This window comes from Podarcis tiliguerta (assembly GCF_965153285.1).
Source record: "Podarcis tiliguerta genome assembly, chromosome: 9".
Classification (NCBI taxonomy): Eukaryota; Metazoa; Chordata; class Lepidosauria; order Squamata; family Lacertidae; genus Podarcis; species Podarcis tiliguerta.
This window is the reverse complement of record NC_139542.1, coordinates 5580408-5601385: the sequence shown is the minus strand read 5'-3', so window position 1 is coordinate 5601385 and position 20978 is coordinate 5580408. Positions and strand designations below refer to the sequence as shown.

Genomic DNA, 20978 nt, shown 5'->3' with positions numbered 1-20978 from the left:
TCTTTAGCCAAATGTCTTGCGGCTGGTCCCCTCTTAAGATGGTGTCCGCCCCCCAGCCCAAACATTGGCTAAACCTGTGGCAGTTTGGAGTTGGCTACTGGTCACTGTTTTAATTTCCCCGCAATGCTTTTAATCTACAGCATTAAAGTTGTGAAAGACTCCCGGGAGAATTGCCACCTATTCTCTGTGTCTTTGATTGCCCTTTCGCAGGCAGAAATTCAACGGGTGCCGTTCCTCTTTGCAGACAATGGGTTTGTTGTTGTTTAGTCGTTTAGTCGTGTCCGACTCTTCGTGACCCCCTGGACCAGAGCACGCCAGGCACTCCTGTCTTCCACTGCCTCCTGCAGTTTGGTCAAACTCATGCTGGTAGCTTCGAGAACACTGTCCCACCACCTCGTCCTCTGTCGTCCTCTTCTCCTTGTGCTCTCTATCTTTCCCAACATCAGAGTCTTTTCCAGGGAGTCTTCTTTTCTCATGAGGTAGAATCATAGAATCATAGAATCATAGAGTTGGAAGAGACCACAAGGGCCATCGAGTCCAACCCCCTGCCAAGCAGGAAACACCATCAGAGCACTCCTGACATATGGTTGTCAAGCCTCTGCTTAAAGACCTCCAAAGAAGGAGACTCCACCACACTCCTTGGCAGCAAATTCCACTGTCGAACAGCTCTTACTGTCAGGAAGTTCTTCCTAATGTTTAGGTGGAATCTTCTTTCTTGTAGTTTGGATCCATTGCTTTGGTGGCCAAAGCATTGGAGCCTCAGCTTCACGATCTGTCCTTCCAGTGAGCACTCAGGGCTGATTTCCTTAAGAATGGATACGTTTGATCTTCTTGCAGTCCATGGGACTCTCAAGAGTCTCCTCCAGCACCATAATTCAAAAGCGTCAATTCTTCGGCGATCAGCCTTCTTTATAGTCCAGCTCTCACTTCCATACATCACTACTGGGAAAACCATGGCTTTAACTATACGGACCTTTGTAGGCAAGGTGATGTCTCTGCTTATAGCACATGTCAATGGGTTAGTACATGTCAAACTACTAGTTTAAACTCAGCTAATCATATGCAGATCAACGGGTTAAATCTGCATAGAATGAAAACAGATCAGAAGCTGGCTAATACTGAATCAAACCATCCGCTCCTCTAGTCCAGCGCAGTCTAAACTGACAGGCAGGGATCCTAGCATATCACTTAATAGTGTAACATTACAAAATAAGAATACAGGTCTCTGCCCCTAAGAGCTTCCAGTCTAAATGGTGGCAATGGGAAAGATGACAGAGAGGAAGGGAGGAAATCCGATTATCAAAGTATTATGTCCTTGGAAGATGCAACTATTAATGGCTATTTGCCTTTAAATCTCAGTGGAACCTCTACATTAACAGGAAGCATACCTCTGAATATTACACTCTGCGGACAAATAACAAGAGAGTGCTATTATCCTCATTGGAACACAGGAAACTGTGTCATAGAATCATAGAATCATAGAGTTGGAAGAGACCACCAGGGCCATCGAGTCCAACCCCCTGCCAAGCAGGAAACACCATCAGAGCACTCCTGACATATGGTTGTCAAGCCTCTGCTTAAAGACCTCCAAAGAAGGAGACTCCACCACACTCCTTGGCAGCAAATTCCACTGTCGAACACCTCTTACTGTCAGGAAGTTCTTCCTAATGTTTAGGTGGAATCTTCTTTCTTGTAGTTTGGATCCATTGCTCCGTGTCCGCTTCTCTGGAGCCGCAGAAAACAACCTTTCTCCCTCCTCTATGTGACATCCTTTGATATATTTGAACATGGCTATCATATCACCCCTTAACCTCCTCTTCTCCAGGCTAAACATGCCCAGCTCCCTTAGCCGTTCCTCAGAAGGCATCGTTTCCAGGCCTTTGACCATTTTGGTTGCCCTCCTCTGGACACGTTCCAGTTTGTCAGTGTCCTTCTTGAACTGTGGTGCCCAGAACTGGACACAGTACTCCAGGTGAGGTCTGACCAGAGCAGAATACAGTGGCACTATTACTTCCCTTGATCTAGATGCTATACTCCTATTGATGCAGCCCAGAATTGCATTGGCTTTTTTAGCTGCCACGTCACACTGCTGGCTCATGTCAAGTTTGTGTCATACCCAACCAGATCATTGGTCCATCTACCTTAGTATTGGTCACACCGAGTGGATTTTAGACAGGCCTCTGTCCCAGTCCTACTTGGGACAGTGAGGCTGTGGCTCCAGAAAGGCAATCCTGAGGGATCCCTATCCCACCTTGCCTGCCCGCGGAGGTCTCTGGGCCCTGGAACCCAGCCTGTCCCTGGCTTCTTTGCTGAAGGGCTGCCTGGCCAGCACTTGCTTGCTCCTCTCGAAGGGGTGACCCCAGCGTGGCCCAACCCCTCTCTATGGGCATCGGTGGCGTGGGGTTCGCCCACCAAGGGCTTTGTCGGCTGGCCGGGCTCCCTTCTGGACTGGCGGGTGGGCAGGCAGCATAGCATGGCCCCGCTTGGCTCCAGGGGCAAGGGCTGGGCTGGTGTGGCTGGCTCTGTGCCCTGTGCCTGCCTAGCGTGTGCCCTGGGCAACAGCAACCCATGCTATGCTGCTGAGCTCCAGTAGAGACATATACAGCGTCCTTCCCCACTCCCCAAGAAATCTCACCATATTGCAACTGCCCCAAAGGCGTGTCTAAATCTGCTTTTGTTCTTCTTCTTCTTATTTATTTTTTGCTAATGGCATTCGTACAGTTTATTTGAGAAGACTGAGATTATCCTGCATGCAGTAATAATAATCTGCAGAGGAGTTTGCTTGATTAGCGCAGATGCACAGTGGAACGAACAGGGTGGGTTGAAATAAAAGTTGGGGAACGAGTTACATATAATCCTGGCACCCAGTTTATGGAGTCTGCACCCGGAGCCGCTTTTTTGCACTTGGGCAAAAAAAATGAGAGGCACAAATACAAGATGGGTGACACCTGGCTTGAGAGCAGTACATGTGAAAAGGATCTAGGAGTCTTGGTTGACCACAAACTTGACATGAGCCAACAGTGTGACGCGGCAGCTAAAAAAGCCAATGCAATTCTGGGCTGCATCAATAGGAGTATAGCATCTAGATCAAGGGAAGTTATAGTGCCACTGTATTCTGCTCTGGTCAGACCTCACCTGGAGTACTGTGTCCAGTTCTGGGCACCACAGTTCAAGAAGGACACTGACAAACTGGAACGTGTCCAGAGGAGGGCAACCAAAATGGTCAAAGGCCTGGAAACGATGCCTTATGAGGTACGGCTAAGGGAGCTGGGCATGTTTAGCCTGGAGAAGAGGAGGTTAAGGGGTGATATGATAGCCATGTTCAAATATATAAAAGGATGTCACATAGAGGAGGGAGAAAGGTTGTTTTCTGCTGCTCCAGAGAAGCGGACAAGGAGCAATGGATCCAAACTACAAGAAAGAAGATTCCACCTCAACATTAGGAAGAACTTCCTGGCAGTAAGAGCTGTTCGACAGTGGAATTTGCTGCCAAGGAGTGTGGTGGAGTCTCCTTCTTTGGAGGTCTTTAAGCAGAGGCTTGACAACCATATGTCAGGAGTGCTCTGATGGTGTTTCCTGCTTGGCAGGGGGTTGGACTCGATGGCCCTTGTGGTCTCTTCCAACTCTATGATTCTATGATTCTATGATTCTATGATTCTATGCTTAGCTCCTGTTATCGTCGGCTGGAGCACTTCTTGGGCATCTCCTCTTTCTACTTTCCTCTCTTTTTTCTTCATTGCTCCATTGTCTGGGGGCTGCGCACAATGACTCTATTCATGCAAACCGTTGGCACGGTGAAATAAATAAATAAATGAAATTTAAAAGTGAATGATTAACCTCGAATGGAGGCAAAGAGCCCTGGGAACCTGCAGGCAGAAATGGGATCCAGAGCCTGAGGCGTCCAGGGCATGACTTTGGTGGTGGGGAAATTAAAGGAAGAATAGGTAATGAAACTTTCACTAAGCAGCATGACTCTGGGCAAGCCAACCTGCTCTTTGAATTGCAGCAGCGGAGTTTCGAGTAACCTTGCTGTTACGGTTACGGTTGCTATAGAGACGTGTCACGCAGAAATCCGAGAGACACTGCTGCCATCCCCTGGGCAAGGCACAGATTGTCCCATTTTTGGACCACGACAGTACAGACCCCCTCCAGACAAGCTGTTTATTCAGGATTCCTCCCGTGTTGATTGCACAAGGCTTATGAGGGGGCTAGACAACCTTTACAGAGCATTTGTTCTGCTTTGTTTACGGGGCAGTCATACAGCAATGAGCATCCGTCCTGATTTATTTGCGCAAAGCTATTTCGGTGGTTAAGGGACGCGGGTGGCGCTGTGGGTTAAACCACAGAGCCTAGGATTTGCCAATCAGAAGGTCGGCGGTTCGAATCCCTGCAATGGGGTGAGCTCCCGTTGCTCAGTCCCTGCTCCTGCCAACCTAGCAGTTCGAAAGCACGTCAAAATGCAAGTAGATAAATAGGTACCACTCTGGCGGGAAAGTAAACGGCATTTCCGTGCGCTGCTCTGGTTTTGCCAGAAGCGGCTTAGTTATGCTGGCCACATGACCTGGAAGCTGTACGCTGGCTCCCTCGGTCAATAAAGCGAGATGAGCACTGCAACCCCAGAGTTGGTCACGGCTGGACCTAATAGTCAGGGGTCCCTTTACCTTTACCCTTTTATTTCGGTGGTTAGCTGCAGGCCGCTCCTGATATATTTTTTCTACAAAAATATTACGGTATTATATTTTTACTCCGCCTTTTCCTCCCAGGAACTCAAGGTGCCGCCGTTCTCCCCCTTCCCCATTTTATCCTCACGACAAGCCTGCGAGGTAGGTTAGGCTGAGAAAACACGACTCTTGACTTGCTGACTTGCACCAAAAAGACTCAAATTTGTCTATGGTACAAAGAGTCGGCGCATACCTCATCCCACCAAACATTATGGCGCATTCTCCAGCTGCAGTTTTCAGTAGTTTTATAAAGAGCTGGGAATTGAGGGCTGAATAACAGGACATGTATATAAACTTAAGCATTGCCGGGCGCTGTTTCTTAATGAAGGAAAGGCAGATTCAAGAGAGGGGCAGTGAATCAGAAATAAATTTCCTGTCTGCAGCTTCTCTGCCCAAATGGGTGTCTCCCAATGCAGTTCAAATGAAAGCTAAATGCAGATTTTTGGACCCATGGTGGTGCTGGGGTGGGAGTGGGGGAGGCAAACCAGAGAATCTGTAGACATAGAATGAGTTAAGTTACTCCCCCTGCTTCTTCATTCCACATTCCTTATCACCTCCCGAAACTGCCTTTTTAATGGCATCAGGGCTGTGTGCCTGATGTATGCTGATGAGACGAATAGCTAGCTGCTTTCACTTCCAGCAGATTTCCCTTGCTCTAAGGCTGCCTTGGGGTGCCTCTGTTCCCTCCTCCCCACCCGATGTTGCAAACATCATGCTAACCTGATGTGGACCATGAAACAAGGTGACTTTGCAACACGGGGAGAAAGGAAGACTTGGCTCCTGCCCACTTCTGAAATCTTAGGAGATGACGCTGACATCATCTTGGGAAAAAAGAGATGACTCCTACAGTCCTAAGCCGTGCAAATGTATTTTCAGGGGCACTAGCTCTTTAGCAAACAATTCCTCCCCTGTTGTTGCCTCTCCTCCTTTCGATCCTCCACATCGCTGCTTAAGAAGTGGTACCCAATGTTATGTACTGACCCTGGGCCAGCAGGGGGATACTGTAGATAGTTTTCACTCAGGTCCACATATGCAAATAAGGAATTGAAAGTGACGTTCAGTGATTGGGTAGTTACAGAAAGTTGTTACTGTTGCTTTGTAGCGGAGCTCTATATAAGCAGGCTGGCTGAACCCTTCAGCTCAGTTCTGTTCTGGCCTGTGAATAAACAAGAGCTGTTTGAAGAATCGCTGTGTCGTCTGCTATGTTCACCCACAAATTAACACCCAAACTTTGCTGGTTCCTGGAGGCAGGATACATAAACCTGGAACTGGTGGTTTTGGAACAGAACACCAAACAAGACGTTGTTTCTTGCCTAGGTTTATTTGCCAACCTTTATTGAAAAGCAGTGTGATTTGGTTGGTGGTCACAACAATGGGCAGACTTGTATGCAATCTTCTCACCTTCATAAACAACAGCTAGGAACAAGAACTGTGCTCCTCCCCTCCTGCTCTGGCAGGTTTTCTTTAAACCAGAATTCCCCACTACACACAACTCTGGTTGACAGCCATGGCTTAATATCCTAGCTAGTACACTAACAGCAAACCAGAGTTCCCCTTTTGGAACTTAAAACAAACCAGGACTTTCCACACGAGGGTAGGGGTGAATTCATAGTTTTCACCTTTGTTTCAGGCTTCACAAACCATGGTTCCTGAACCAGGGAGTGCTGCATCCAAACCAGACCATTGGCAGGGTGTTTAGACTGTGCAGCGGGTTGTAGGCTTCTCTCCGCCGTTTTCGGCTGCGCTGACGCTATTCTTGTCTGCTGAGCTTCATCGCCAGAAAGCTTAGCGTGCTAGCTAAGCTCGCGAAGGCAAGGGACAGCAGGGCGATATAAAAACTCTCTCCTAGGAAACTGAGCAACTCGGCGTTCATCAGATCATCCCTGTAGATCCGTTCGTTAACCGTCACAAAACACCAGCAACAGATTCCAATGAGGATTACAAGGAAGATGCCTGCAGGGGGAGGGGAAAGAAAGGCCATTAGAAAGGTCTCATTAGAGTCCAATTCTTCCCGTTTGTGTCATAGAGATGGAACAGGCAGGCAGGGCAGCTATGAGCTTATCTGTTGACAGCTGTTGGTTCTGGGAAGCCATGCACAGTGCTTAAATTTTATCTATCTATCTATCATCTATCTATCTATCTATCTATCTATCTATCTATCTATCTATCTATCATCTATCTATCTATCATCTATCTATCTATCTGTTATGTACTGAGTTGAATAGGATCCAAAATGCAGCAGTCTGATTGGTCCTAGAACAATAGGACCCAGATTGCAGCAGTCTGATTGGTCCACAGGAGCCACCCAATCCAGCTCTAGGTGGAAGTGAATCCGCAACCTGATTGGCCTACAGGAGAATCCCGGAATTAGCCAATCACGCGGGGCCCATTATGTAAATAATGTATATAAAGCAGACATTCCGGGGGAACTCCTATTCCTCCTCACCACTATGAGTTGAATAAAGAGCATGAAATCCACTAGCGACTCCGAGTATATTTCACTATCTATCCTGAGCCCTGCAGGAACAAGCCAGTGGCCCATCCTGGGTGATGCACAAGACTATTTAAAACAACACGTAAAATCTAAATGTCAGTTAAAAGCAAATCAACCAATAAAACAATTCAACAGCAATAAAAAGAAAACAGATTCCACCTAGAGTGTTGCACCCAAACGCCTGCATGAAAATGGGTATAGTATTGCCTTTTGTTATGGAGGGGGATTGCCTTATCTCCAGAGGGTGTGAGTTCCACAATCAGGGGCCACCATGGAGAAGGCTCTAGCCCCTATCACTGCAAGAAGCTGCCTTAAACAGAGTCAGACCATTGGTCCATTTTTAAATTATTTTTTTAAAGAAGAGTTTGGATTTGATATCCCGCCTTTCACTCCCTTTAAGGAGTCTCAAAGCGGCTAACAGTCTCCTTTCCCTTCCTCCCCCACAACAAACACTCTGTGAGGTGAGTGGGGCTGAGAGACTTCAGAGAAGTGTGACTGGCCCAAGGTCACCCAGCAGCTGCATGTGGAGGAGCGGAGACTCGAACCCGGTTCCCCAGATTACGAGACTACCGCTCTTAACCACTACACCACACTGGCTCTCACCACTGGTCCATTTGATGCAGTGTTGTCAACACTGACTGGCAGCAGCTGTCCAGCATTTCAGCCAAGGGTTGCTCCCAGTCCTACCTAGAGATGCCAGGGAAGGAAGCTGGGAGCCACCGTGTAGAAGACAGACTCTTTACAGCGGAGCTACAGCCTTTCCCCAAAGGTTCGGCCCAGTTTGGGATTATTGATACCCTGAGCCAGCAAAGTTGTTGACGTAAATGTGAGGCGGACCCGCTCCATGGCATGTAGGGTGTGAGAAAATTAATGCAGACAAATACAACAGCATTCTTAATCGTGTTGCTTACTGGCAATCTATGCTTAGTTGCATTTGTCTGCATTAAATTCCCCACAATCACCTTCTCACTATGGACTCAGCTAGGTAAAGGTAAAGGGACCCCTGACCATTAGGTCCAGTCGCAGACGACTCTGGGGTTGCGGCGCTCATCTCACTTTACTGGCCGAGGGAGCCGGCGTACAGCTTCGGGGTCATGTGGCCAGCAGGACTAAGCCGCTTCTGATGAACCAGAGCAGCGCACGGAAACGCCGTTTACCTTCCCGCCAGAGTGGTACCTATTTATCTACTTCCACTTTGACGTGCTTTCGAACTGCTAGGTTGGCAGGAGCAGGGACTGAGCAACGAGAGCTCACCCTTCGTGGGGATTCGGACCATCAACCTTCTGATCGGCAAGTCCTAGGCTCTGTGGTTTAACCCACAGCACCACCCGTGTTCCATGGACTCAGCTATACAGCCGGGGAAAAAACGTTTTAAGTGTGTTCTAAGTACAATATACAATGTGACACTAGATGGCGATGGCAAAACTTATGGAAACCTCAATGTATTTTTAAAAATGCTTTAAATAAAAGCATTTTCAGAATGGTTTTTATACGTGTGTAGATTCCACCAGTATGGCATGCAAAGTATGGCATGCAAAGTTTTATTAAACTACTCTCAGTTTATTAAACTAACCTCACAGGGCCCAATTGGAGAGATCTGGGTGGGTCAGGTATAAATTAAATTTAAAATCTACTCTGCCTTCTCTTTGTGGATAAATGTGCAAGGCACACCCAGAAAATTTATACCCATTACTTTTGTTCTCTCACTGACACCTAGATTTTGACTGTGGGCTCTTTGGGAATTTTCTGTGTCTTGTGCCTTATTCACTGGCGCATCTTCCACAACAACCATGAAAACTATCAAGACCTGCAACAACACATTGCTGTTTGGGGTGTTCCTGTCCAGGGTTCAAGCCAGCCATGCCCTCTCCCAGATTTCCCCATTGCATTCCTCCACCTCGGTTTTCCATTCCCCACAACAGTCACTTATTGTTCTGTGAGCCACAGAACACGTCGAGTCGGGACAAAGCACACAAGGGCCGCTCTCTTCTGTGAGCCAGCTATGCATGCAAACTGAAGATTTCCCTTGCTCAATTTTTTTAATACCAATGCAATTATGGGTTGAGTTGAAACTGTCCCTTATCAGTGTTAGATGCAAAAGAACCGGCAAGTCTACGTAGAAACTGGCAAATTACCTGACAAAATGTGCAGGGAAGTAGCAACGGCTGTTTTACGCTTGCCTAGGATCTCAATTTCCATGAAATCCAGGAGAAAAGCCGCAAAGCCCAAGAACATGCCCACGAAACAAATGCTGATAAACCACGGCACGAAAGCAGTGTTGGGAAAGAAATGAACTTCCGCTGTCGGAATAGAAAGGAGAGGGAAATTCATATGGCAAACAGTAAAGGTAAAGGTACCCCTGACAGTTAGGTCCAGTCGTGGACGACTCTGGGGTTGCACGCTCACCTCGCTCTATAGGCCGAGGGAGCTGGCGTTTGTCCGCAGACAGTTTTTCCGGGTCATGTGGCCAGCATGACTAAGCCGCTTCTGGCGAACCAGAGCAGTGCACAGAAATGCCGTTTACCTTCCCGCCAGAGCAGTACCTATTTATCTACTTGCACTTTGACGTGCTTTTGAACTGCTAGGTTGGCAGGAGCAGGGACCGAGCAACGGGAGCTCACCCTGCCACGGGGATTCGAACCGCTGACCTTCTGATCGGCAAGCCCTAGGCTCTGTAAAGCACAACACATCTGCTCAAAAAACGGAATCAATTTGTACCCATTTTTTCACCCAAAATGCCAAGGCTTCCCCCAAAGAATCCTGGGAAGTGTAGTTTGGCGAGCTTATTGAGGAACACAGGACGTTGCCTGATACAGAGTCAGATCATTAGACTACCAAACTGTCCAGACTGAGAGGCAGTAGCTTTCCAAGGTTTCATTCAGGCTCGACAAAAGCCTTTCCTAACTTTAACTGGAGATGCTGGGGGCGGAACCCACACCCTTCTGCATGCAAATCAGATGCTCTGCTACATGCTATGGCCATCTCTCTGTTAAACTATGGAACTCACTGCTACAGGAGGCAGTGGTGAACAGGGACCCCTGACCATTAGGTCCAGTCGCGGACGACTCTGGGGTTGCGCACTCATCTCGCTTTATTGGCCAAGGGAGCAGGCGTACAGCTTCCGGGTCATGACTAAGCTGCTTCTGGCGAACCAGAGCAGCGCACGGAAACGCCGTTTACCTTCCCGCCAGAGCGGTACCTATTTATCTACTTGCACTTTGACGTGCTTTTGAACTGCTAGGTTGGCAGGAGCAGGGATCGAGCAACGGGAGCTCACCCTGTTGCAGGGATTCGAACCGCCGACCTTCTGTTCGCAAGTCCTAGGCTCTGTGGTTTAACCCACAGCGCCACCCGCGTCCCGAACACCAACCTAGAAGGCTTTAAAAGAGGACTGTGACAAATTCACGGACAAGAGGGCTGTCGATGGCTCCTAGCCAGGATGGCTCTTCTCTGCCTCCACAGTCGAGACAGCGATGCTTTTGAATACTACCGGTTGCTGGAAACTTCAGGAAGGGGAAGTGTTCTTGTGCTTAGGTCCTGCTTGCCAGTTTGGCACAGGCATCTGGTTGGCTACATCTTGTGAGAACAGGATGCTGGATCCACCTAACCCCAAGGCTGTCTGTTCTGACTGGCAGCAGAGCTACTAACCCAGCTTGTGGTACCCATGGCGCTTTTATCTAGAGATGCTCTGGCTTGTTAAACAGGAACCTGATACTTTGGAGCATATTTTCTTTTCTTGTGATTTTGGCATTTATGCCAGAAGAAAATGATTAGAGGCCTTACAACTCAATAGGCAGATTTCTATGCTACCAACAGTTCAGGACCTGCTTTCGGACAGGAATGATCAAATTACTTTAATAGTGGCTGAATTTTTGAGTGCTGTCCACGTAGAAAGACTAAAGAAAATTAGTGGTTCTTAACTGATCGGGGATTTGGTAGTGCTGTACTGTATTATTTATGCAAATTGATCTTCTCTGGAGTCAAAGATATGACTGGGACACACCTTGTTATGTTGAGTTCGTATTTTGCACCATTTGTATACGGTGTCTGTTTGATAATGTGTGGTTTGCTATGCCTAATAAAGGTTCTTGATTAATAATTGTTAAACCTTGCCAGTCTGCCTACCAAGTCCTGAAGCAAGACTTTGGAACTCCCTCCCTAAAGAAGTCAAACTGGCCCCCTCCTTGTTGTTCATTTGCTAGCAGGTGAAGATTTCTTGGTTCAACATTGCTTTTAATGAAAAGGGTGGTGCTGTGCTGTTTTAATTATAAAGGTAAAGGTAAAGGTACCCCTGCCCGTACGGGCCAGTCTTGCCAGACTCTAGGGTTGTGCGCTCATCTCACTCAAGAGGCCGGGGGCCAGCGCTGTCCGAAGACACTTCCGGGTCACGTGGCCAGCGTGACAAGCTGCATCTGGCGAGCCAGCGCAGCACATGGAACGCCGTTTACCTTCCTGCTAGTAAGCGGTCCCTATTTATCTACTTGCACCCGGAGGTGCTTTCGAACTGCTAGGTTGGCAGGCGCTGGGACCGAACGACGGGAGCGCACCCCGCCGCGGGGATTTGAACCGCCGACCTTCTGATCGGCAAGTCCTAGGCGCTGAGGCTTTTACCCACAGCGCCACCCGGGTCCCTGTTTTAATTATACCAATGTTTAATTGATTTTCAGTTGTTTTCCCTCTGTGTTTTTAGCTGCTCTTACAGTGGAACCTCGGGTTGCGGACGTAATCCGTGACGGAGGCACGTCCGCAACCTGCAGCGCCACGTCTGTGCACACGCGTGACGTGATTTAGGGCTTCTGGCGAAGTGTCGAAATCCGGAAGTAACCCTTTCCGGTACTTCTGGGTTTCCTGTGGCCCGCAACCTGAAAACGCGTAAACTGAAGTGTCTGTAACCCGAGGTACCACTGTATTTTTATCTGTAAACGGCCTTCACTGTCAGTGGAAAAGACAGGGGAATAATAATAATAATAATAATAATAATAATAATAATAACAACAACAACAATTTTCTGAAAATGAGAGAGAGTCCGTGCCTTGGCAAACGGCTCAGCCTGTTTTGTGAAAGTAGCAAGTCCAGGGTCTTCAGGGAGTAGAACTTTGTATTCCCTATTCACTCAGCGCCGTAACGATAATTTACGACAACCATGGACAAAAATACAAGGCTTCAGCAAAACAAACCGAGCTTTTGCAAAAGCTTTTTGAAAAGCAAGTGATTTAAATATACTTTTAGAGGGGTGGGGTGTGGGGTTGAACTCCTAATTTTAAAATAGTTTGAACAGCGAAGCACAAGAGCAAATGAAAGCAACGTAAACATACCCACCTAGACCTAGCTGATAACACCAAGGTTTCAGGTTTGATCTCTACATGGGATAGAGGGTGTTGGGCTAGATTTGGGCCCCCTTGGAGCAGAATCCCCACCCACCCTGAAACGGCGCAGGAGCAGGGGCTGGTTGGGGGAGAAGGCCCTCTTACGAATGTCTGTGCCGTTGGGTTGCTGTGTCTCGTACACTTCCATCACGTCGGGCACCCCGAAATTGTACGTCACCCACCGCTTCGGCTGCCTGGTGTACGGGTATTGAACCACGGCCACCCACTTGAGCAGGGAAACGGCCACGCAGAGGCTGGCTAGGCTCAGGCACTGCATCAGAGCGGCCAGCAGGCAGTAGATGGTGGACAGGGACAAGCCGTCAAGCTGTTCGTGGACGGAGCGGGCCCGCACGCCTTTCGACGCCAGCAGCACGCTCAGCACCTCTGCAGACTGGATCGATTCTTGCTGCGACTTGCACACGTGGGCCTCCTGCAAAGACAAAGGGTGGGGCCAGTTCCATACATGCCACAGACGCTCGGGTTGAGGTTCCTGCATTGCAGGGGGTTGGACTGGAGGACCTCCAGGGGTCCCTTCCAACGCTGTGGTTCTCTGTGTCCGGCCCACTGTGGCTCTCAATGCACCCAGGAAGCTATTTTTCACCATTGCGGCAGGCCTCCTTCCTGTGGAAAATCTGAAGCTGTTGTTGGCCCCATGTACATACCTTGCAAGGATCCCAGAAAAACATTTCTTTGATGCAAATAGGGATGTCCTATTCCTCCAGCATCATCATCATCATCATCATCATCATTTTATTATTTAGACCCTGCCCATCTGACTGGGTTGGCCCAGCCACTCTGGATGGCCTCTGACATACATAAAACATAATTAAACGTTTTTAAAAAACTTCCCTATACAGGACTGCCTTCAGATGTTTTCTGAAGGTTGCCTAGTTACTGATCTCATTGGCTCAGGGGGTCGGATAACTCTAGACCCGTGGTTCCCAACGTGGGCCATATTAAGGGGGGGGGCAATTCGAGAACGAGTTATTAACAGTTAATGGCCTTTTAGGCTTCCTCCACGTGAATAGGAGTTCACTATTTGAATAATAAGAATTATATGTCACAGGGGGTGGTGGGTGGCACCAGGATTTGAGAGATGCTTAGGTGGGGCATGGCAAAAAAAAAAAAAAAAAAAAGGTTGGGAACCACTGCTCTAGACCCTCTAATAATAATAATCAATTATTTGTACCCTGTGGCTTCCAACAGAGATTAAAAATAGGGACATCCTAAGGTAAGGTGGAACATTCCAGGCTCAAAAAATTTACGGCTTCTGTAAATCTGGGATTGTCTCTGGAAAATAGGGATAACTTGGGAGGGATATCCCATTTTTTAATCACAAGAGAACGGCCGCCATATAGGTTGTGGCTCCTGTGTCTGCGAACTTTGGGGAAGGGGGCCATCTTGTCCTCCGCCTCAGGCCGCAAAATGTCTTGGGAAGGCCCTGCGAGACGCCCATGCTTCCTAGGGCCTCAATCCGAGGCCCAACCTCTCATTTATGGCATGGATTCTGGATTATGGCCTCATGGCTTGCTCCAGCCTTCGGAAAGGCCTTCGCTTTGCCACATACACGGACGCCTGAGGCGCAAGGCTTTCGCCTGCGCACCAACAATACCGGCTCCTCAGGCCTGTTCCTCAGGCCCAGGCCCAACTGTTGCTCAGCAACTGTTATGCGCCCAAGGGGGGTTGCGCTCTCCAGCCCCAACCTCCCCACAGTCGCCTTGCGCCCTGCGCATGGCGGCTCACCGGGACTTCGTTCTGTTGCGACATGGCTGCGCGTTCCCCTCCAGTCCCATGTGGCTGTGCGCAGACCAGCGCGTGTGGAAGCGACAGCAGGCCAGAGAACCTCTGCGGCAAAACAATGGAAGGGCAACTGTTCTGTTGCCACAGCTGCCAGCGCATCGGTCATGTCAGCGCCAGAGATGGGGAACCGTAGGCCCGCCACGTGGCCGAACTGTGGAACTTGCTCCCTCAAGAAGCAGGGATGGCTTTAAAAGAGGATTGGACAAATTCATGGCAGAGGTCTTTCGATGGCTACTAAGCATGTTGGCTAGTGATGCTTCAGTTGCCATGGGAGGGCAGAGGGCTCTTGTGTTCTGTGAGAAGAGGATGGCGGACTAGATGGGCCATTGGCCTGATCCTGCAGGTTCTCCTTGGGTTCTTATGTTCAGATGTTGTGGGGCTTCAACTCCCATCCATCCATCCACATTGAATCTGCCACCAAGAAGCCACCAAATTATTCAATTTTCAAAAATCCAATGGGTGATTCAACTTGGAACACTTCAGTTCAACTTCTGAGCAAGACGGCACTGAGATTCAAGTAGTCCAACAGGGATTTTGACAGAAGTGCTTTATTATTGTTGTTGTTATTATTATTATTATTATTATTATTATTATTATTATTATTATATACATTCAGTGATCCCCAGAAACCAGACCCGGTGAGAAAATATGCTGTGTATTAAACAGGCAGTGGCTCTGCATCTATAATGTTAGACATCTTCGTTGAATTTTGTGTGCAACACTGCTGTTCCTAATAATCTGGCGAGATGTGCTATCTGGGTAGTTTTTCTGCCCTAAAATCATGAGCCTGTTTGAGGAGTTGACAGTGTGGTGCTGTGGGTCCAATGGTATCCTTGTGGTCCTCCTCTGCCACCCACAAAGTCCTCTGCCAACTGTGTAAAAAAGAACCTCCTTTTGTTTCTCTGGAGCCTTCCATTCAACTTTATTGTTTGCTTGTTTTTAAATAATTTTTTATTAGGTTTTACAATTCCATCGTTATAATAACATATCAAATCACATACTGAAGAGTCCCCAGATTCCCCCCCCTCCCTTCTCTCAACTTCTTATTCTGGTTTTAAACACATTTCCTTCCCCTGCTTGCTATATTACCCTTTATATCAAATTCTTTATATCCACAAAGGGGGGGGGGGTTGTGTGGTCTCCGAGAAGGCTGATCGATCGCCAAATGATTTATATCTGTGGAATACAGTTCATTTACATTGCAATATTGCAAACAGTCTGCCCCAAAATCTATAGCAACAACTCAACAACGTGGAAGACACTGCGTCACTAAATCTCAAAAGAAAGGTTTGGACAACAGCCCAGATTGGAGTGATTTAACAACTTGGGAGTTGCTGCATCGTTAAACTTCAAATGATAAACTTGGACAACAGCCTGGATTGGAATGAAGTCAGGAAAAGCTGCTCTGGTAAATAGACAGTTGAAAAAATATATATTTACAAATAAAGCTGTATTCGGTGGATGAAAGGACATATGATTTTTGACATGATTGAGAATCACATAGCCAGGGACAGAGAACTTTAAAGCGTTAAGACCAGAAGGCGGAAAATATGAAAACAACGAGAAGAGGCAGATATGCTTCAGAGGTCCAGACTATGGGGAGCCCGGGAAAATTAATAATTACAATTTGGACTACAATTTGGTCTTGTTTTATTTTAGTTTCTTGTTTTTAATTCGATTATGATGTGGATATGTTGATTGGCTGTTTTTATTGGAAAATCAATAAAAATGGTTTTTTAAAAAAAAAATCTGTATATCCAATAGTATTTTCTTATCCTTTTTACATCAGTTGCAAGTGTTTACTCAACTTTATTGAATGCCCCCTAATTCCAAATGTTACATCAAAGCCCTCATCATGCTGTCTGGGAGTTTCCTCTGCTTTTCTGACACTTCTCTCTCCTCCTGAAACATTTTTTTATTCTATTTTTTGGAGTTCTGCAAACCTGCAGGTTTGTTCAGTCCTACCAATACCTCTCTCTTGTGGACAGTGACACTGGTTTGACTATAGAAACAATGGCACTCACGGTGTAAAAAGGAGCAGAGGGAATGATGACACCACTTAACAAACAAAAAAATTATTTGTTATATATGTATTTGTTTACTTTTTTTTTTACACACTATTTTGGCCTTCCGCCAAGAAATCAGGTGATTTCTTCACCTGAGTCGCCTGTTTTAACTTGATTATTTTATTGCATAGTTTATAAAGAGACCACTTCATGATGTATTTTAACTGTTCTGGTATTTTTTTTAAAAAATGGAGGCGACGACACCCGTCTTCCGATTCTGTACGATACTGAACAAGCATAAGAAAGTACATAAAACAACACCGCGTTTTAATAATGTTTTACGGTTGGCATTTGGGTTTTGTAAACTGCTTAGAAGCCATCGTGGCATATAAATTATATTATAATATATTTCATATATTACTTTATATAATATATTAAAATATATTAAGTGGCATATAAATGAAATGACAAGGAAAACAAAAATTCGATGGAGACACCCGTTTTATAACCACACTTTATTTCCTCTGAGCGTGTAAAAATTGCCTTTTCATGCAACCCCCTTAGCGATTGCCCTGGCTTCGGGTTCTAGGTTGATGAGAGAATTGCTCTGCTGAGCCAGTTCTGTAATGGAGACGCGTCCCCTCCGCCGAATGAAGTCGGCCACGGCCGTCATCTCCTCCGTCGTGATGTAGATGAACTTTCCTCTGTCATCGATTACGCCTAGAGGCAAGGCCAAACCGGAATTAAGCTCCACAGGCTGCACTTTTTACCTTCGTTTTATTGCCTAGCTAGGATTTCTTAATCAGCCCGTCTCCAAAGGTTTGGGTTCGGCTGCACGATATAAATACTTAGGCCTGTAACCTCTAATTGACAAATTGGTTCCATTAGGGGCCTAAATGTGATTTTAAGTGTCCCACTAATTAATGGGGGTGGGTGGGTTTGCTTTTACTCTTCTTGGCAGATTTGCCTACTCTATCACTCTATCATCACCAGCCAAGGGCGAGGCAGGATGTGTTGCCTGGAGCATGTCGCTTGATGGAGGAGGAAAGAGTTGATGGCCCCCTCTACAAAAATTCAATCAGCCTTTTTTTAAAGCATCTCCTCCACCCCAGTATAGGAATGCGGCAGGCTTCTTGGCACCCTCCCTGTGGACTGCCCTCCCATCAGATGTCAAACAACTATTTGACTTTTAGAAGACATCTGAAGGCAGCCCTGTTCAAGGAAGTTTTTAATGTTTGATGTTTTCTACTATCTCAGTTTTTGGTCAGCCAACAACGGCCAGACGCAAGTCTTCTCAGAAGTAATCCTTGACGTTTAAGTTGTGCTAATTTGGATGTATGGAAGTGAGAGCTGGACCAGAAAGAAGGCTGATCGCCGAAGAATTGATGCTTTTGAATTATGGTGTTGGAGGAGACTCTTGAGAGTCCCATGGACTGCAAGAAGATCAAACCTCTCCATTCTGAAGGAAATCAGCCCTGAGTGCTCACTGGAAGGACAGATCGTGAAGCTGAGGCTCCAATACTTTGGCCACCTCATGAGAAGAGAAGACTCGCTGGAAAAGACCCTGATGTTGGGAAAGATGGAGGGCACAAGGAGAAGGGGACGACAGAGGACGAGATGCTTGGACAGTGTTCTCGAAGCTACCAGCATGAGGTTGACCAAACTGCGGGAGGCAGTGGAAGACAGGAGTGCCTGGTGTGCTCTGGTCCATGGGGTCACGAAGAGTCGGACATGACTAAATACTAAACAACAATTTGGACCCATCTGCAACTATTTTTACTCCGACGGCTGACATTTTCAGCACTTGGATGATACCAAGCTGAAACAGCAACTGAATATCAAAAATAATCAACTGGAGATGTTCAGGTGCTGCTGCCTCTATATTGCTGCTTCAGTCTAAACAAGGCAGTCGGCCCCATAATGTTTTCACTGTTACCTGTGAGCGTTCCATCAGCCATCAGGTCTTGCACTCTGTTAATTGCATCCTGTTGAGGAAAAACAAACCCCATAAGCAGCAAATCTCACACTTCCAGGTGCAGAGGCATGTTTTCAGACAACACCACGACACACCAGCCTTTCCACAAAGGCCTGGCAAGTGTCTGCTTCAGGGGACATTTCTCTTACACGTCAGCATACATTAAAAGCGAAGAGGGAATGCCTATATATTTATTTATTTCGATAACAAGTTGAGAAGGTAGGAAGAAAGAAAAATATGTAAAACACAGTATGATACATTAAGTTCAATATTAAATACAGAATTTAAAAACAATGCAGAATATAAAAACAGATGGGAGAACTATAAAACAATGATAATTTAATGATGAGGAGCAACTTAAGGTGTTAGCAATTTTAAAGTTAGGGCAAGATCCTGTGCTGACAAGCTATCGCTGCCGCACAAAAACTAGCTACCTTGGCGATAATCTCGGGAGACTGGTCAACCAAAAGATAATCAATATAAAACACTTCAGATCTGCCCAGTATAGTTTGTAAAACTTGATTAGTGAAATGGTGGCGGATATCACAATAGGAAGAACAGGGCATGCAATAAAACATGTTCCACATTTTCTATTTTCTCTGTTTGACAGGGGCCTAAGCGCCCATTGAATGGCACTGCTGCAACTACTGCAGATGGAAGCACATTAAATTTAGCCTGGGTAAATGGTTTCCTAAATGGTTTCCTAAATTTTGGAATAGATGGATCAGATGATCTCCACGAAGAAACGCCCGCTCTGATTCTAAAAGCTGGAAAAATAGAAGCTGTGTTTATATAATTTTGCAACTTGGCATCCCAGATGCATTGGCGCATGATTTTGTTGGTTTTTGCAGAATCCACAGCAAGAGTGGCATTTGGCGAGAATCCTAGTTTTAGGGCTTTCTCATTTACTGTGCCAAATTTTCTCATTGCGTCCAGGAACCCTTCCCCTGTGCTATGATAACACAGGGCAGCGCATTTCCCCAGCGAACGTGGCTGGATGCCAACAGAGAGGATATGCAGTCCTGATAGGACACCATCCCATGAGGTCGGTGTCAAAACATATGGATTGGATTGGCGGTGTCTCTGTCGCTGATGCAGAAGAAGAAGAAGAAGAAGAGTTTGGATTTGATATCCCGCCTTTCACTCCCTTTTAAGGAGTCTCAAAGCGGCTAACATTCTCCTTTCCCTTCCTCCCCCACAACAAACACTCTGTGAGGTGAGTGGGGCTGAGAGACTTCAGAGAAGTGTGACTGGCCCAAGGTCATCCAGCAGCTGCATGTGGAGGAGCGGAGACGCGAACCCGGTTCCCCAGATTACGAGACTACCGCTCTTAACCACTACACCACACAGGCACCTGTGGCCTGGCCTGCAAACACGTACCTGTGTCCTTATGCCCAGGTGGGAGGCCAGGTCTTCCAAAAGAACCACTTTGGCACTCTATGAGGAAGAGGCAAAAAACCGAAATTAGCGAGTCAAACAGTACACATTTTGCAGCTTTATTTTAACACAAACTGGACTTTGGTATGTACTATATTATCAGTTGGTGAAAGATTTTGGGAACTTAGTTTTGACAGAAATGATAAATATTGCTAAAGAAACTGTTGTCTGCTATCCAAGATGAATGTCGCTGAATATTTTTTGACGATACCAATGTAAAATACATTTGTCAAAATAATTGCTCTTCTGCTTGAACTCGGCAACGGGAGCCGTAATTGCAACTCAACGGAAAACAGCCCAAAATCTTACACTGGGCGCTTGGTAATTATTATCCCTACAGACACTTTTCCAAACGCAAAGTTGGCTAAAAAACAATAACCAATGTGAATAGGTAAAGGTACCCCTGCCCGTACGGGCCAGTCGTGTCCGACTCTGGGGTTGCATGCTCATCTCGCTCTAGAGGCCGTGAGCCGGCGCCGTCCGAAGACACTTCCGGGTCACGTGGCCAGCGTGACAAAGCTGCAGCTTGGCGAGCCAGCACCAGCGCAGCACACAGAAACGCTGTTTACCTTCCCGCTATAAAGCGGTCCCTATTTATCTACTTGCACTTAAGAGTGCTTTCGAACTGCTAGGTGGGCAGGAGCTGGGACCGAACGACGGGAGCTCACCCTGTTGCGGGGATTCAAACCGCCGACCATACGATCGGCAAGTCCTAGGCACTGAGGTTTTACCCACAGCGCCACCCGCGTCCCAACCAATGTGAATAGCAGTCCTTAAAAAAGGAAAGGGAAATGTACAGTGTGTAAACAAATAAACCCATTTCATCGGATAAAGGCCAGCCTTTCCAAGTCCCCAAGTTATGAAGTCAGATGCAGCCGAGCTAGAGAACTGAGCATTATGGACTGAACATACTGAACTGGAACCAGTCCATGAAAACCAGTTCTCAGAGCTTGGAACTGCCAGGGTTCTGCATATCTTCTTCTAAAGGGATTAAGGGGGAAGAATGCCAACTGCGGTCCTGCTCAGCTGGGCACCAGCTTTGCCAGGGCGATGCAGCCAGGATCCTGCCTGCCTGCTCCTGACAGCCCAGAGTCACCTGCACAACAACAGCCGTGGTGGACTGGATGAGGGCGAAGGAAATCAAAACTCTTGGTCAGCCGTGTAAGGCAGGACAGGGAA

General features: G+C 47.0%; 2 protein-coding genes across 6 annotated transcripts in view; both read right to left on the bottom strand.

The window, feature by feature from the left end:
* Positions 1-6023: 6023 nt before the first annotated feature.
* LOC310657679 (uncharacterized protein) lies at positions 6024-14669 on the bottom strand. Of its 5 annotated transcripts, none has more exons than XM_083398754.1 (4): positions 14325-14664; positions 12687-13011; positions 9351-9515; positions 6024-6674 (listed from the first exon to the last, which is right to left on the bottom strand). In XM_083398754.1, exons 1-4 carry the CDS (start codon positions 14478-14480, stop codon positions 6472-6474), a joined length of 849 nt encoding a protein of 282 aa, XP_083254880.1. In that variant the 5' UTR covers positions 14481-14664; the 3' UTR covers positions 6024-6471. The 5 variants fall into 5 exon arrangements, with proteins under 5 accessions (XP_083254880.1, XP_083254883.1, XP_083254881.1 ...); XM_083398757.1 differs by lacking the exon at positions 14325-14664 and adding an exon at positions 13964-14287; XM_083398755.1 differs by lacking the exon at positions 14325-14664 and adding an exon at positions 13771-13891.
* Positions 14670-16887: 2218 nt separating this feature from the next.
* The window catches only part of DDRGK1 (DDRGK domain containing 1), a 42423-nt gene continuing 38332 nt past the window's right edge, over positions 16888-20978 (bottom strand). Inside the window, exons 7-9 of the mRNA XM_083398726.1 lie at positions 19743-19799; positions 18324-18372; positions 16888-17107 (exon numbers count right to left, since the gene is read on the bottom strand). Of these exons, the coding sequence (XP_083254852.1) occupies positions 16935-17107; positions 18324-18372; positions 19743-19799 (279 nt within the window). The 3' untranslated portion in view covers positions 16888-16934. The remainder of the gene's footprint in view (positions 17108-18323; positions 18373-19742; positions 19800-20978) is intronic.